Source organism: Teleopsis dalmanni, chromosome 2 (assembly GCF_002237135.1).
Source record: "Teleopsis dalmanni isolate 2A chromosome 2, ASM223713v2, whole genome shotgun sequence".
Lineage (NCBI taxonomy): Eukaryota > Metazoa > Arthropoda > Insecta > Diptera > Diopsidae > Teleopsis > Teleopsis dalmanni.
In genome coordinates this window covers 10563093-10580929 of record NC_051847.1, presented here as the reverse complement: position 1 = coordinate 10580929, position 17837 = coordinate 10563093, and the positions used below count along the sequence as shown (strand labels likewise).

Here is a 17837-nt window from a genome sequence, read left to right as displayed (position 1 = left end):
ATTTGCACATTTACGAATATTGAAATACAAAATCTGAAGTCTGCACGCAGTTGGCAATAAACATATCTCTGGAACGTTCAGTTTTTATAAGTTTCCTTAAACGCATTAGGAATGTCTGTGATAGCATAATAGGTTAAATTCTTAGAACTTAAGCTAGTATGTCCCAATAAGATGAGCTGCCATTGGCATCTATCTTTACATACATACTGTTTCTTTTAGAGTTCGTCGATATTTACAGAAGTGTATAGCAAATCGATAAAATATTCTTCTTCTACATATATACATTTAGATGTTCAATTAATTTATTTAATCAATATTGATAGTCCCCCAAAATTACAGAATCATTTCCACTGTGTAAATGCAATTAAATTGAGAATAATGAATATCAGCGTAATGACAAGCTGGGATTAATATCAACACCACAATGAATGTAGTGATAGGAAAATACATGGAGAGGGATCACAATCGGTTATAACAGCTCAAACTTTATTATATAAATAAGGTAGTGACATGCAGATTGATTTAGTTGGATTTCACGAGCAGATAACTATAATAGTTTATCATGTTTAATAGGTTACAAGAAAATACCGAAAAGATTCTTAAAATAAAATAAAGAGTGATCCTTTTTATTCTTAACTTTATATGAGATCAATAACGCTCAAGAAAGCAACAGATATGTTCGCAGGTCTTTAAGCCAGTGATCTACTATTAGTATTAGAAAATAGTAGAAAGTACTATTATTTTTTAATACTATTAGTATTAAACTATCTATCTAAAGCTATGTTTTTAAAATAAATACCAAGCCTTAGAAAGTACCTTAAAGTGTCTAACACAATGGAGACTGGTCGTTATTTGATATTTTGAAATTGATAGTTGAACGTGATTTCATACAATCTATTCAAACAGAACATACGTATGTGTATGCGGCTTTATGCTTTCAGAGCTTTACGAATCTAAAAATTTTGTAAGCGTTTATGATTTGGGTCTTTTATCAATGGAAAGAGATATGGTAATAAATATTAACGATATGATTAAGAGGTTTGTAAGTCTGACTACTATTTGTGGTTAAGGTTTTACATCCTGCCCTTCAATTATAGCTTTTATGTTGTTGAACTCCTCTAGAAAGAACACTATGGTAGAAATCCGAAATGATGACAGCATGAGTTTCTCACAATGGATGCTCACAATAAATATATAATATTATGCAAAATATTTTTCATTAAATGCTAATATGAATTTTTGGTCGTTTTAAAATGTATTCAAATTGATTTCTTTGTAATAGTATGCCTCTTAATAAAAATATTTTTATAAAATTTAAAGAGAAAATCCACTGTATTTCATTTCAATAATTGATTTAATAATTATTGTGTATGTGTCGTATAAAACCTGTATGTATATGTATATTTCTATCTCCATTTTACAATTTTTCAAAAATAATTGATTATAAAACATGCTTTCTTAATTCATAACTTTTATTACTCATCTCCTATGGTATTTCCTATACAATAATACAATATATATATGCATATATGTGTACGCAGAATTCCAGGGCAAAATTCTGCTTAAACCAAAAATAAAATATTTTTCCACTTCTTAAAAAAGATGCCCACTTGTTAATATAAATATTGACAAAGTACTAATTGATGTAAGTTCCTACTTCTTAATATCGCAAACTTAAACTAATCTGTAATGATAAGCATAAATAATCAAAAAAAAAATGATTTCGAGGATGTGATACACAGGTTAGTTAATTGGAATTACTTTATCGTGAGGATCGACGGTTGGGAAGCCACGCTCTAACAACATACAGATATCTATGACATGCAATTACTATTTATATTTAATATAAGTATTGCAGGAAGCCCAAGGAAACTATATTCCTGTTCTTTTCAGAAAAATTTAACGTATCTTGTGTACAACTACAAACAATTATCATTTGATTGGAATATTACAATTTGTTTGTCGTATTAAAATGAATGGTACTCCAACATGACAGGAAAAGTTTATAATCGGAATATTAACAAAAAATGTTTATTTTGCTATTCTAATTATAAATAATAGGTGTGTTTTTATAGAAGTAATCCTTTTGTTTTTATTTACATAAACGTAATGTTACACAATCTTATTTCCAGCGAACCAAAAACTCCTGAAAGGTTTTTATAAAGGTTGTTTCTTTACCTTTTTGACTATTTTCATGTATGATTTCTTATTTAAGACCCTACAACGAATGTTTTTTTATTTGTTCCATTAGAATGTACCATAATATGTCATAAATGGAATCATAAAAATGTATTCAGAGTGATGCCATCTAAAATTCATTCTCAATCTTTTTTGATTTAATCAAAAATCAATTTAATCAAAAACCATTTTATTTACAGATATATTTACATCGAATTAGTCTTTTCAAAAGCAAAGCACCGCAAATTTTTAGATATCTGTATGTTTCTGAAGTTTAGATAAAATATTCTTAAAATGGAATAATATGGATTATTTTTTAAAAACGTATATTTTTTAGTCGCTTTTAAGCTCTAAGTAATGTTCAACTCATGTTTAAGTAGCAGTAATAGGTTATATTGTAAACGACTCTTAATGTGCATCTTATAACATAAAAAAAAATATATTGACTATTTACCCTGTGTTTATAAGTAATATTTACAATTTAATCACTAATATAAAAATAATTTTAAAATATTTGAAGAATAAAATGTTCTTAAAAACTGAATAGAACTCAAGATATACACACATATATATATTTAACATTAATTGTAGAAAAGTATCCGATAGATACTGAAATAATAATAACACAGTACGGTCATAAGAGTAAAATATTATTGTATAGATTAATAAATGATTTCTATATCTAAAAATGACATGTTATGTTTGGCATATGATATTTCTGTAAAAAGAATATTTGTGATGTTTAAAACAAATAAATAAACATGTATGGATTCTTTCGTGTTGTATTTATAATAATACATAATCAGAAATGCTATATTTCACGTTTCATGTATATTATTTGTGTTTTCATTTTGTATAAAATATATTGCTAAGAATACAAGTATTTTATTTTACTTTTGTGCTTTGAAAGCACAAAATGGCAACTTAGATCGAGATTACATATAATTTTACATATCATAACATAAAGTAAATAAAATTTTAAAAATGCTAAAACTTAAATTTTTTTATAAACAATATAAGAAGGACTAAAATTGCTTAAAACTATAAACATTTTTACACTAACATTAATTTAAAATTGTGCAAATTTACAAACATTTACGAGTATGAATAAACTATATACAAAATAAGCTTTATAACAAACGTCATAAATAAATTTAACATTATAACCAAACGAATGCGTACATCTGATGTATATTTATAAATTTATCCTATTATTTTAATATGTGGACAAATTAAAAAAAAAAGGGTTGGAATTTGTGACGCATTCTGTTCACATTTACTCACACTAGCATACAGGATATTTTCGAGTGTGCATTTATAAAAATTTAACTTCGCTTAGAAAATTGCAACATTTACAAAAGATCAGTTTTATTTAATTTATCTAGAAAATATAATTATTGTTACTTTTCAGTTTCAGTTAAGTTTTTATCTAAACTTCCTTATAAACTCGTATAGATATATATATATACATATATCATATTGTGTATAAAATATATAACAAAACATAGAAAATTGTAAAACATCGGCTACTTAAAATACATACATATTCATAACATATGTGTTTCCTCCTTTTGTGTGTGTGTTAACTTATTACTTGGAATAAAAATTGGTAATTTATTGTTTGTTCCTTTACGGTTTGCTTAGTCATAAGCATATGGCATTCTTTTTTTTTAATATCTGTGTTCTTTATGCTCTAATATTTATACTCTAGTAAGTATCAATTTTTACATTACATATTATATTTGCTTAAGCTTATATAATTATTATATAATTATTTTAATTAACTTTTAATTAACATTAATATTTGACTTCGCATACTATTGCATGTTATGTGTACATGGTTAATAGGTGTTTATGTATTTGTGTATTTATGGCCGCTTGACCTAATTTATTTATAGAGTCAATTGGTGTAACGCTAGCTACCAACTAATTCTATCTGACGGTATTTTTTACGTAAGTTGGAAACTGGATCTCGATACAAAACTGGATCTAATCGCAAATTTGACCGAATCAATGGCATGTAACTGCAAGAATATTAATTGATTGATTACTTTCAACGACTAATTGCAAAAAATATAACATTTCAAAATTTATCTTTAAATTATATATATTGAATATATTGACATATTTGTCCGTTAACGGTTATCAACTTACCCGAAAACTGCCGCAAAGGTATTTAAACAACTTTGCCTTTGTATAAAATGGTCGGGATCATTCCATGGTGAATGCCCTGTTTCTCGATCTTTGTACCCTTTGCGTTGCGTTACTTTGATCGGCGGTTTTCTTGTTACGTGAGATACCAGCAAATTCATCAATATATCTTCACAATTTGAAGATTGCTGTACAGTCTTTAAAAGTAGTAACGACAACCAGTTGGTGTACAAATAGTTGTAATAGCGATGATAAAAAGCTGCACCTGTTAGCACAATCGAATAGTAGTTAGTCCACTTTGATGTATAACCCCAAGCATTCTATAACAAAACACCAAAAAAAAAATATTATGTATATGGTAAAACGTAGTTTAAATTGAAAAAAAATTGAAATTATAAAACAATTTTATACCTTTGCATCATCCCAAAAATGTGCTCGAGCAGGATAGCCAACAATTCGATCAGGGAAATCACGCCATACAGTATATGCGAAATCCAGTTCGTCTGTGTTGAGTATTGCATCTTCATCTAATGAAAGTACAGCATCTGTTTGAATTTCAGGATATGGATAAAAGCGTTCTGATATGCTAGGTCGTTCTTCAGTCGTTTCAGCAGTATATGCTGTATTGTGTGGCTCAGCCTGATCTTTTTCATTGCCTAGTTTATTTACAAAATTAGCAAAGGAACCGGCTTGGTTAGCATTATGCTGTTTTATTATCTGAATAGAGCCACTTATCGATATTACATGGAATGGTATGTGATATGTTGTTGGCCAACGTTTTTTTAAAGGAATTGGACGATCAGCAGCCCATAAAATAATTATCTATAAATGAAACCAATTCAATATTAGATTCTAAGCGTGAATTTAAAAAAAATTTTCTTTACCTTATCTACAAATTGACTTTTAGCAATTGTTCTGACTAGTTTATAAAGAGCAGAATTTGTAGAAAGTGGGGCACCTATTTGCACATAGATAACTGCTGTATAGTTGTGACGTGGTTCCATATACAATGAATCCAACTGAAACGGCAAATATCTAAAAAAAGGAATAGTTGAGAAAAAACTAGTAAAAACTTAAAACGAAAAAATACAACCTTGAACTATCTGCAAATGTAGGAAGAGTAAGTAAAGCACCAGGAGATGTATTCCATATAAATGTACTCCGAACTGGATAATCAGGCAAGCGTTCACGAATTATCTAAAAATAAAAATGATGTCAAGATATATGTAATATTTCAGTATATAAGAATAAAAGTTTGGTTTATAATTTATAAAAAAAATAACATATAATGTTTAATATATGTAATGTTCAAATATACACAGTTACTTTCATACTTGATATTATTCTTTTTTATAATAACTTCACAAAATCTAAATGGAACATTAGCTATTTAATTAGTTGTTTAAGAATAATTCAAGACAATGCAATTGCCGAACGAGTATAATATATGTAGATATTCTCAGATGTCTGAGAATTATCAAGCTGATTACTAGGGTTAACATTGTGTACGCCTTATTTACACCTCACCCGGCTCCACGACCTCCCCCTGACGTCTCTATTCCTAAAACCGTCGCCCCCGCCCCCTCATCTGCTCTAACCCCACCCCCTTCTTCATAACCCAATTTCCCTAATGTATGCCCTTGCTTTCTGGCTTAGATAAATCTAGTCTATTTTTTTCTCCTCTCGTCCCTTATTATTGGAATAAAGTTTTCACAATGCTGTGGAAAGCTTCTCCATTCATTCTTAAGAGGTGGTTTAGTAAGTTAAGTCTTTCAAAAAATGGACTCTTGAAAAGTTAATCCAATATTGACAAAATGCTTAACGCATAACCTAATCATATATTTACAATTAATATCATTTATTATATAGCACAGTTTGCCAGTTACTTGGAATATATGGGCAGTTTGACAAAAAACATTTTATGGCAACAATAATGATACTAACAAATTTGGTAACGTTTTGTAAACAATTTTGAAATGAAGTTAATAAAATGTAAGTTCTGGATTTCAACGCAACATAAATAAAGTTTACAACCCTAAAATCAATACATATATTTAATGAAAAAATTGTTGGTTGCTATAGAGATCAAGGAAAGAAATACTTTTATATCGTTTTGGAGTGCACATGAGGCAATATATATATATATATATATATAGCATAGGCTCATAATAAATTGGATATTGGCACAAATAATAGAACTACTGTTATTCTTATTTCAGTTGTTGTTGTTCTAATTTATAAGTACGTGTGCGCTCAAGTGTGAATGTGAGAAAATATATTTTATATTTATTATTTTTAATTTAAATATATCTATGAAGATATAATGATAATGTTAAGATAATGTTAAATTTTTTGGGACTCGAAGTATGAAAACTATATAAAATAAGAAAAAAATAAAACAAATTACGTAAAATATTAAAATTAAAATAGTTAAACATTTAAAAAACAAAAAAAAATCAAGTTAAATAAAGTAATTTCTGCAAATATTCAACAAAGTAGTAGTTAATTAGTTTCATTGTAAACTTCCGTGAAGAACTTTAAATGCGGAGTTAAATTATTTAAATGTTGGAGTTCATTCATTTGATTGCTGCGGTTAAATGCGCAAAGTTACTTTTACGTACTAGATTAAACGTCCTCGTATAATTGTGGATAGATACATTTACAACTATAATTCTTGCAAGATAATTTATTGCGGGCAGCTACTTTCGAGCAAGAGCACATGAATTTTTCGCTGTGGATTTTATCAAGTACTTCTATTGTTTTCATTTGTTACGCAACGGGATGGGTATCGTTGTAATCTAACCGGAGTCATTGTGCTGCTACTGCTGGAAGCACAGTGCACACGACATGGTGAACTAGTTAATTATGAACATAATTTCTTTTTGTTCAGAATGTCAGAAAACTAGGTAAAATATAATTGGGGCAGTAAAATGAAGCGAAGTAAATAAAATGTTAGTTCCGGGTTGAAACGCCACATGAATAAGGTATATTACACCTAAACAATTATTTCATCCTTATACATAAGAATATGTTATAGTATTCTTTCCAGTCTCTTTGTGACCTTTTATAAGGTAATTTTATATAAATGCAAATATAATTAAACACTCAAAGAATCCATCTATATAGACACATACAAATTTAACTAAAAAATTTCATTTCATCAACTCGTGTCAAAAACAACCTTATCTATATAGTTAAATAACTCTCGTTAACAATTGACGGAGTTTGATCTAGGCACTGAAAGTTTTATTAACACATCACATAGTAAGTAATAAGACTAATGTTAAAAATCTAACTTATATTTTTTTTTATCAATATAGATTTCAACAGCAATACAAACATTCTAATAGTTTCCATATAGAACTCCTTCTAAAAAGACTTAGTATTCATTAATGCTTTAAAGTTCCAGTACTTGTATACTTAAAATGCTTGATCCGAATGTTCGAAAATGTAAATGTTTTATGATCTGTTTTATGATTCCTTCTATTTTCTTTGGATATAATAATACTTATAATGCGTATAACAATAAAGGTTCGAATACCATATGGTCTTTGAACAGTTCCGAGTACCTGGAGCACAAGCATATCTGAACATCAAAATGCTTCAAGCTTCGAATAACTCGAATAATATTTTAAACTCTTGTGTTCAATAATTCTAATAATAATTCTATGCGTTTGGTGAAAAAAAAATCAATAGATAGGTCACTTTAGAAGCTGATTGCAGGAAGAGTGCACGAGATGGATAAAAAATTCTTTAGCATAAAATTTTAGTAAGATAATGAGGTACTGCTATATAAAAAATAAATTAAAATAATTTTTAAAAATTATTTAAATAATTAAAATGTTCGAAAATTATCTTAATAATTTGTGTTTTTTTTATTGTTCTGTGGTCGATGGAATGTTTTAATACCAAAATCATCAAACAATATTTTTTTAAATCTTAAAGATTGTTCAATTTTAAAGTGATTGCATCCCTAAAAGTATGCACGATATTTAAATAATTGTTATTGTTGATTACAATTTCTGGATACACAAGTTCAAAGGACACATAAACTCTATCATAATTTAAATGCAAGAGATTAGTATAGACACCCTATATATAATTTTTATTGATCACTTAGAAAAATAAATCTAACAAATTAGTCTTGAGATAATGTAAGTAAACTAGGTAAAGTATGTAAAGTATAAAATCACAATGAAAGGACACAATGGCTGAAATCATGATTTCATAATTGTGTGTGTAAGGGCTTTAATTTTGGTTCGATCAAAACAAAAAAGAGATAGTGAAAATATAAGCGTGTAAGGACTACTTATTGCAGAAAAAGGCACTTTTTAGCTGCATTTGTACTCCTTATTTCTGCTACTGGGCAATAATGATGACCCATATATAATGGAAAATATTTCAAGTATGTATGTTTTTATTGCAGTGTGAAAGTTTTTCAAAATTCTGTGGTATACAACGAAGGTTTGAAAACATTTTAGATATATTGATGATAATTGGAGAAATGTTCAACTCAGGAATATATAATAGAAAAGCCGAAATAAAGTCCAATAAAATTATTTTACTGTTAGTGAAGGACCGCTGCAATTCGTGAATTTTACTATGTTATCTTACAAGTTACAAATTGTATTTTCTTTTAATAAAAAGTGAAACACAGCCGATTCGTTTGATTCTTCTTTATTGAATAATTATGATGAGGATATTAACTTATATCTAAACCTAAAGATCTAAGCATCACTTCCATCTTCGCTTCTAAACATTACCATAAAAGGCAATGTTTCACAAAAGATATATTAATGCTGGACTTGCAGTTTGCAGGCGTCATTTTCAGCCTTTGTTCTACTGAGCTTATGTTTACAATAAAATTATATATTTACGTTAAATAAATAAGAAATCTGGAAGTGTGATGCACTACATTATTTATTTAAGGTATATTAGTTAGGGGTAAGACTATGTCACTTACATATGTACATATGTATATAAAGTGTAATAATAATATGTTCAAGCTAAAAATTTTAGTGAAATGTCAATTATTGTTATAAAGCAATCGAATTGTTGTTGTAGTTCAATCCAAATTGTTGATTTAGTGTATACAAGTTAAGACTAAACAACAGTGTTGTTTTACATGAAATTTCCCAATTTTATAAGCTTGACTTTGACTTTAAATTTCGCAAAATTGTGCTACTCTATTTTTTTGTTCTTTATTGCTAATGATATTTAAAATAATTCTCAATTAGAAATATTTAAATGCAAATAGGTACCGTTTCTAGATTTTTTTAAAAATAAAGTTTTTGAAAAAATCAATATTAGTCAATTTTTTTTCCATATGATTTGCAAAATCAGAGCTCAGAGATTTAATTTTTATACACCAACCCAAAAGCTTTTCAAATTTCTATAAACATTATGCATTTGTTCCTTTTTTAAAAAAGAATAAATTTTTCAATATTTATACATACATACATATATAATTAACCCATGTTTTCATAATAACATTTCCAGCTGATTGCTCATCATGTATTAAAAAAAGCAAGAGTTGTCAAAATTAAAACCCGAAACGATAATGTAAACGTTTTGACGTAAACGTTTGGGAAGCAATTTTAGCAAAGTTCGTTCACTAAAGTTCATAATGTAAACATGTTAATAAACCAAATGCAAATAACGCCGTATAATAGATGGAAAATTATTAAGCTAAAAGGTTTAAATTTATTAAAAATGAAAAATATAAACTTTACAAAAGTGTCTTGTGAACCTATTAAAAACATATAATTAATATTTATACAATAGAATAACACTAAAATCAAATGCGAAATTTTTATATTCAATGTTCTTTAAATTTTCAAAAAAAAAAAAAAAATTGTGCAAAACAAACGAATATTTCAGTACAGACTAAACACCCATAATACCGAGGCATGACTGTAAGAAATATAAAAATGCTTTGATACTTTAATATTTTTGGGTGACTTTATTTAATGAGATGTGTTGATGTCATTATTATTAATAACACAATTTATCCACAACATCAAGGCAAGACTGTAAAAACTAACACAAATGCTTAGCACCATTTTATGTATTTTTGGATAACTATTTAATGACGTATATGATGTCATTATTATTTATAATATGTTAAGCTGTCCACTCTACTCGTTTATATGTATGCATAATTATTTTAAGTGATTTATTGATTTTATTAATAACCTGAGCCAAAATACAATTTAATTTTTTTTTTGAGTTATGTTTACTTGAAAAAAAAAAACAACAAAACTTTTTTGTTTTGACCTTTCTATGAACGCAAACATGAACAAACAAGATTATAAAAGAAAAAATGCATGTGTGACGTCATAACATTGATAGTGAGTAATAGTTTTCAGTTTTCTAACTCTTTCACTTTGTGTTCTCTTTCTTTAAAGAAATGCCATGTTTTGCACGGCTAGAACATTATTCGCTAGAGGGAAAGAGGAAATTAATTGATAATTAAAAATTGTAATTTGTTATTTGTTATTAAAAACAGACGGTTTGAGAGTGTTGTAAAGAAGAAGCGGTGACTTTCTTGTAAGAAAAATAATATAAAATTATATGTACAATAGAGTATGTAAATTAGAGTATGTACGTGAAATTTATAATATAAGTTAATACCTTTGTATATATGTATGTAAATACATATTTTTTTATGATTCAAAGCGAGTGGTGTTGTTTACATTGTTCAGATTTTTTTTTTGTTTAGAACTTCATTAAAATAGAATTTAAACGCAAAAGAAAAAAAATTGTTTCTTTTACTTTATTTTATTTATTGCATGTGTCAGAAAATATTCTATCAAAAGCGTAGCAAATAAATAAGCCCAAAAGGCAGAGAAACAGAGAAGCAGAGAAATATTGGAAACAGAACATGTGTTAGTGCGTTTATGTGAGACTGAGAGCGAGTATTTACTTGAATAGCGATGATTTCATTGCCGTTCAGTTGTTAAAGCAACCTCGAAGTAAGTGGACGTGTTTGAAGTAAACTCTAAAAATCAAGTGAATTACAAAGTACATCGAGAAAGATTCATTTTTGTTAATAAAAGTACTTAATTCGATAAGTTAATAACAAAATGTCGCAAAAACGTGTAACTGTTAATACGCGCGTCTCGCGCACATCTACCCCAATTGGCGGGGCCTCTCGTTTGGGTGCCACGAGCCCTACTAGTCCTACACGTACAAGTCGTATGCAGGAGAAGCAGGAGCTGCAACAGTTAAACGACCGTTTGGCTTGCTACATTGAACGTATGCGCAATCTGGAAAGTGAGAATTCTCGCCTATGCCGTGAATTGCAAGTGGCTCAAGATACGGTCAATCGTGAATCAAGTAACATCAAAGAAATGTACGAAAAGGAAATATCGGCGGCGCGCAAGCTTTTGGATGAAACCGCTAAAGAAAAGGCCAAACTTGAAATAGACATCAAACGCCTCTGGGAAGAAAACGATGATCTTAAGCAAAGGTAATTAATTGCAAAGCAAATTAAGCAAAAAAAAAAAAGAAAAACAACAACAACTCCATACGTGTCGTGTGTATTAGAGTTAGAGAATTTGTACACAAAATTCCGCATTTGCGTTTATAGCGTTTTTGTTGTAATGAATTTTTTTAGCTCTCTCCCTCGTTCAGGTTCAACATAAAAATGATGTCATTTGGCGCACGCAAATCGTTTACGACTCTTATTCGTGCGTTTTACGAAGGCATTTTCTTTTCTTTTTTTTCGTTATCACTTAGCACATGTATATTTGTTTTTGTTTACATTGAATATGGCTACTAATTTGAATGAAAAATGCCAACAACAAATTATGAAATGGAATTACTTAAGAAAAACAACAAAAAAAAGATGAGAAAATACATTTAAGCAACACAATGATTTTCCAATAAGCTAAATGCTTATGCTTTTAGCTTTTTGATGAATAAATTATGTTTTCAAATTAGTCAATAAAAATCCATTTCAAGGTTTGTAAGTTCCCTCGAAAAAAAAAAACTAAATGACATCATAAAACATTAAAACAGTATTCGAAACAAACATGTTTAGTGATGATGTCAACGTCTTAATAAAAAAAAAAAATCTTAAATTGATTTTTGGTTTTTGGTATCCACAACAAACTTAAACTTACTGGATCAAAACATTTCAGGTTTTCAGGTTTTGTGATATGAATTCTCAAACACATTAGGAAAGTGCGTGTCAAAATATTTTCAAAAATAAAAGAAAAGTCGCGCACATTTTTGTTTGAAACCTTGAGTAGCTATTTTTAATACTTAGTCGAATACACAACACACATATACCAACGGTCGGTCGTTCGGTCCAATTTGAACTTCTTCCTCAATTGATTTTCAAATAAAATTTCTTATTGGAGAAAGCATTTCTTCCCAAATTACTTCTCAAATAAGAAGTAGTTCAGCCGTAAAACTTAATATTGTAATATTGTAATTCTATATTTCTATAGATTTTTTAATCATATAAACTATTTCTCTATATACAATTTAAGTGTGTATATGGCAAATAATATATATAAATTATTTATATACGATTAGCTAGCCACGTTTTCAATCATACGTATTGAGTTTTATTCAGTTTTACTCGCTTTTGTTATTATTACCAAAACAAACTGGTTTTATGCTTAAAGTCAAGCGAAAATAGACGAAAACTTTTATAAAATAAAAAAGTTTTGGAGATTTAAAATATTTATTCAAAATTCTTATTGCTGATGTCATTTTTGCCTTTGCTTTTCTTTTTTTTTTTTTGTTCTCATATTTATGCCGCTAATTATGCTTAAGATTTTATTATATATTTATATTGGCTCCCTAATTATGATTTAATTCTATTTAACAGATTAGATAAAAAGACCAAAGAATATCAAATTGCTGAGAATAGCTCTCGTGTTTATGAATCTCGTTACAATGAAGTCAATGGAAAATATAATCAAGCTATACTGGATCGCAAGAAGGCTGAGGATCAGGCAAAAGATTTGGGCGCCGAAAATGATCGTCTGCGTAAACAATTGGATGACTTGCGCAAACAATTGGAAGCAGAAACTTTGGCTCGTGTTGATCTTGAAAACCAAAATCAAAGTTTGCGTGAAGAATTAACTTTCAAAGATCAGGTACACACCAAAGAACTATCCGAAACCCGTTCCAGACGTCAAATCGAAATTACCGAACTAGATGGTCGTTTAACGAAACAATATGAAGCAAAATTGCAAGAGTCACTACAGGAACTTCGTGATCAGTATGAATCCCAAATGCGCGCCAATAGAGAAGAAATAGAATTGCTCTATGACAATGAAATTAAGAATCTAAAGGCTGCTGCAAATCGCGCCGCAAATACTTCAGCTAATGCAACAGAAGAAATCCGTATTACGCGCACTAAAATTGATCAGTTACAAGCCAAGATAAATGATTTGGAAAATAATAACTCTGCACTAAATGTAAGATTTGTTATTGTTTATACATTATTATCTTTCTATTATTTTAACTATTAATATTTATATTTTAGACTCGTATACGTGAATTGGAGAACTTGCTAGATTCTGAACGCGCACGTCACAATCAATACGTGGCCTCATTAGAAGCCGATTTGAATCGTATGCGAGAAGAGATGGCACTACAATTGCAAGAGTATCAAGATTTAATGGATATCAAAGTGTCCTTGGATTTAGAAATTGCGGCATATGACAAATTGTTATGTGGTGAAGAAAGTCGCCTTAACATTCCATCTCCAAGTCGTAACAATTCTGATGCTGCACAAGCAAATGGATCATCTCATTTACACGTTTCAAATCGGTCTGCATATCGTTCAGGTCGTGTTACACCAAGTGGGCGCCGATCTGCTACGCCAGGAGCTGGTGGCAGTGCTATTAAACGTCGTCGTACAGTTATTGATGAATCCGAGGATCGGAATTTATCAGAATTCTCTGTAAATTCAGCAGCTAAGGGTGATTTACAAATACAAGAGGCAGACGCAAACGGACGCTTTATTAAATTATTCAATAAAAGCACTGAGGAAGTTCATTTAACTGGTTGGCAATTAACACGTATTGCCGGAGATGAAGAACTTGCTTTCAAGTTTTCTCGTGGTGCTAAGATCGGAGGTGGTGACAGTGTCACAATATGGTCAGTTGATGCAGGTGTTGCTCATGAACCACCACATAATTTGGTTATGAAAAAGAAGTGGCCTGTAGCTGACTCCATGCGAAGTGTATTGGCGAATGCCGACAAAGAGGTGAGAGTTTTGTCGATTTACAACACTTGTAGTATTTGTAACATCTGCCGACAGTGTCAACATTTAGAATTTATACTTGACCAGTAATTTTAAAGTGTTGTTAAGAATTTTCCATTATATATATTGTAATTTATTTATTTTTAGGATGTTGCCAGCTACGACCGTATCCGTACAAACGTTTCCAGTCACGCTTCCCGTCACCGAACCACAGGCAGTGGATTTACCCTCGGTTCTGGTGCAGGATCTACAGGCATGAGAAGCCTTTTCTCACTACTATTCTAAACTTCGGCAATAACTGTACTACTACTACAATGGATGAATTAATTTTAATTTCTATTATAAGTTAAGATGATGCATTAAACATATCCTTAAAAATGTTACTATTATTTTCTGAATTGTAAAATATCACCCAAAATTAATTCTAAATAAGAACTAAAATCAATGTGTTCATTAAAAAAATATATATATAGATAATGTATGTTTTTATACATATGCATACAAATTTATGATATTAAACTATCATACAAAATAAAAAACATTGTTAAACAATTAAATAGAATTTATAGAAACAAATCACAATAAAAAATTAAATGCAAATAATTAAATTTAATATTTTTAGCAAATGTTTTAATATGCAGTGTCCATATTTGCCAAAGTGCCTTATATAGCATTTCGTCATTAATGCAATATCTTCACTTAAATATTACATTTATAATAAAACTTGGAGGGAGGTTTTTTTAACAGTAGCGAAATACAACAACATTGTTATTATTTTCGTTTTTTGTAATGAATTGAACTTTTTGTCTGACCATGCAGATGACCAATCACTACTGTTCAAAAAATCTCTATTAAAAGAATGATGTCTATAAGGAAAATAGCTCCTTTTGTCATAATATTGACTTCTTAATCAGACTTTGATTATTTAATTGTACTCATTTATACTGTAATAATATAAAAATAAATTAACAATAATTTCAACAGTAACACTTCGATTGTTTTCGATTCATTTTCAAAGAAGTTAGAAGATTTTAACACTTTAATTGTGCCACTAAAACCTACACTTTCCAGAATATACATTATGTGTGATAGACACATTATTCGATAAAGATTTCTTGAGTTAAAAGTTAATAAACGAATTTATTATAAAAATTTCAAGTTAGGGGTATTACGAAAAAAGTATTGTTTTCGAAAAATTTTTTTATAGAAATGATAAATTATAGTCACTAGTGCAATTACCTCGAACGTTGTAAAAACAATCTTTTCAATAGATCCAAAATATCTTTCCCATAGTACTTGTGTTTGTTGTCTTAACGCGAATATACGTTCAGCAGGAATAGAACGGACCATATCAGGAATCTGGAGAAAAAGATTCATTAACAAATATGTTTGATGCTAAATTATATAAAATATATTTAAATAAAATAAAAATTATTTATATTATATGTAATTTTATACCACCAATACTTTAGTTACACATAATGAAGGATATAATTTATGATAAAGCATGTTGATTGAAAAAGTATGGAATCGTGTATAAAACTTTAAGACACATTTCTTTAAATTTGTTTTTCAACGTAGTTTACTAATACTAGTAAATATTTTCAATTCTTACAAGATATTCAAAATAACACTTAAGATTTTCCGAGAGAGATATTACATATATATTGGGAAATTATTGTTAATATTGTGATTCTGATAATAAGCTATGGCATTCTGAAATCTGATTTTCCAAACTTTAAAGGTGTCTTCCTGAACGTCATCTATTCTCTATTAGAATGAAAGTATTGCAGATACTTCGAGGCTAATTCACACTATACTACAATAGTGTCGATCGAAATGTGTATATGGAATATTTTTACTGGATAAGATATAGTATATATACTAACTAATAAATATTTATCACAGTATAATTTGTTGAGGTATTGCGATATTCAATGAAGATATTAATTGTTTACCGGCAGTCTGGTAAAACAAGATATTTCTCTGTTAATGATTAAATAAGAACATAATATTATTATATAAATAAAATAAGCTTAATCTTAGGTTAGATTAGAACTATTGAATCTCCATTTAATCGCTCTTGAAACTATGAGTCAGTAAAATAGTGACTAAAACGCGTTCTTTATAACTAGTATGTATTAAGCGAGTGCATCGCATTTTATTAAAAGATTTTGAAAACGGCTTGGGTCGTTTTCACTGAGGACATAAAAATCTACTCTTTGGCAAAAATTGATTCAACTCGAGAATGGATATGTAGACTTTTCATCTCTTTACAACCAAATGTCACATACTTCAGTGTCTCTCACACATCTCTCACAGCAGCAAAATACAGCATAAACAGCGCAACACCGCAAGTGATGTCATATACTGGTACAGTCTAATAGTAGCAAACTGAAGAACAAATAGACCCATGACTCAATCATAAAATTGAGAAAATTGTTGGTATTTTGTTGTTAAGTAATGTTTTAAGAACATATAGTATACATTCTAATTTTATTATAAGGTCTCACTAAATATTTTTAATAGATTTTAATATAAATAATACACATATATATTAAATACTCTACATGAGTTATGTTAGTTTAGTTATGTAGACATACATAACTAACTAATTTGGGGATCGGTTCGATATTTTGAATAATTGTTTCAACTCAAAAATTAATTTATATACCTGTTGCACCACCAGTTTCAAGAAAAATTTACTGTGCGGTTTGGTTAAAACCGCTATTGCATTAAATAGTCGAAAGTTTGAAATTTGTTCCAAAACCAAATCACTCTATCCACCTATCTTCTTCTGCATTTTAATTCTCTCTTAACTATAGTCAATAAACTCAAAACACACTACCTTTGTGATGTATTATCAGTCCCCTTTACTACTTGTATTATACATTTTTATATATACACATGAAAGAAATGCATTGGGTGTGTTCAATTCATGCCAAACAAATATATTTGATTGGAATTGTTCTGACGGATATATGGGCTTTTGCTATTAGCTTCATAGAGAGCGATGTTATGCTAAATGTACATATAAAAACATAACTCGTGTCAAATATTAGAAAATAATATTCGAAGTAACAACAACTCATTTACATTGAAATTCATATTAATTATTCTATTGCCTTAAGTTATAAATACATATTTAATGATCGAAAGCCTAAACGAATCAATTTTTGTACGTGGTAACTAAAAAAAACTCTATTTTCTTCTTTTTTACCACACTTAACTAATACTACTGATTGTAAAAAAACACATTAATTTAAATAATGTAAAATTT

The 17837-nt window shown here is 28.8% G+C and overlaps 2 protein-coding genes across 2 annotated transcripts; one reads left to right on the top strand and one right to left on the bottom strand.

The window, feature by feature from the left end:
* Positions 1-3350: 3350 nt before the first annotated feature.
* LOC119678265 (exostosin-1-like) lies at positions 3351-15966 on the bottom strand. The gene is made up of 6 exons (XM_038090012.1): positions 15797-15966; positions 5423-5526; positions 5214-5364; positions 4741-5151; positions 4333-4649; positions 3351-4202 (listed from the first exon to the last, which is right to left on the bottom strand). The coding sequence occupies exons 1-6, from the start codon at positions 15932-15934 to the stop codon at positions 4094-4096; spliced, it is 1230 nt and encodes a 409-aa protein (XP_037945940.1). The 5' UTR covers positions 15935-15966; the 3' UTR covers positions 3351-4093.
* Positions 11120-15140, top strand: LOC119678264 (lamin-C-like). Its single transcript, XM_038090011.1, has 4 exons — positions 11120-11800; positions 13172-13766; positions 13835-14560; positions 14705-15140. Exons 1-4 carry the CDS (start codon positions 11415-11417, stop codon positions 14840-14842), a joined length of 1845 nt encoding a protein of 614 aa, XP_037945939.1. The 5' UTR covers positions 11120-11414; the 3' UTR covers positions 14843-15140.
* Positions 15967-17837: the final 1871 nt, after the last annotated feature.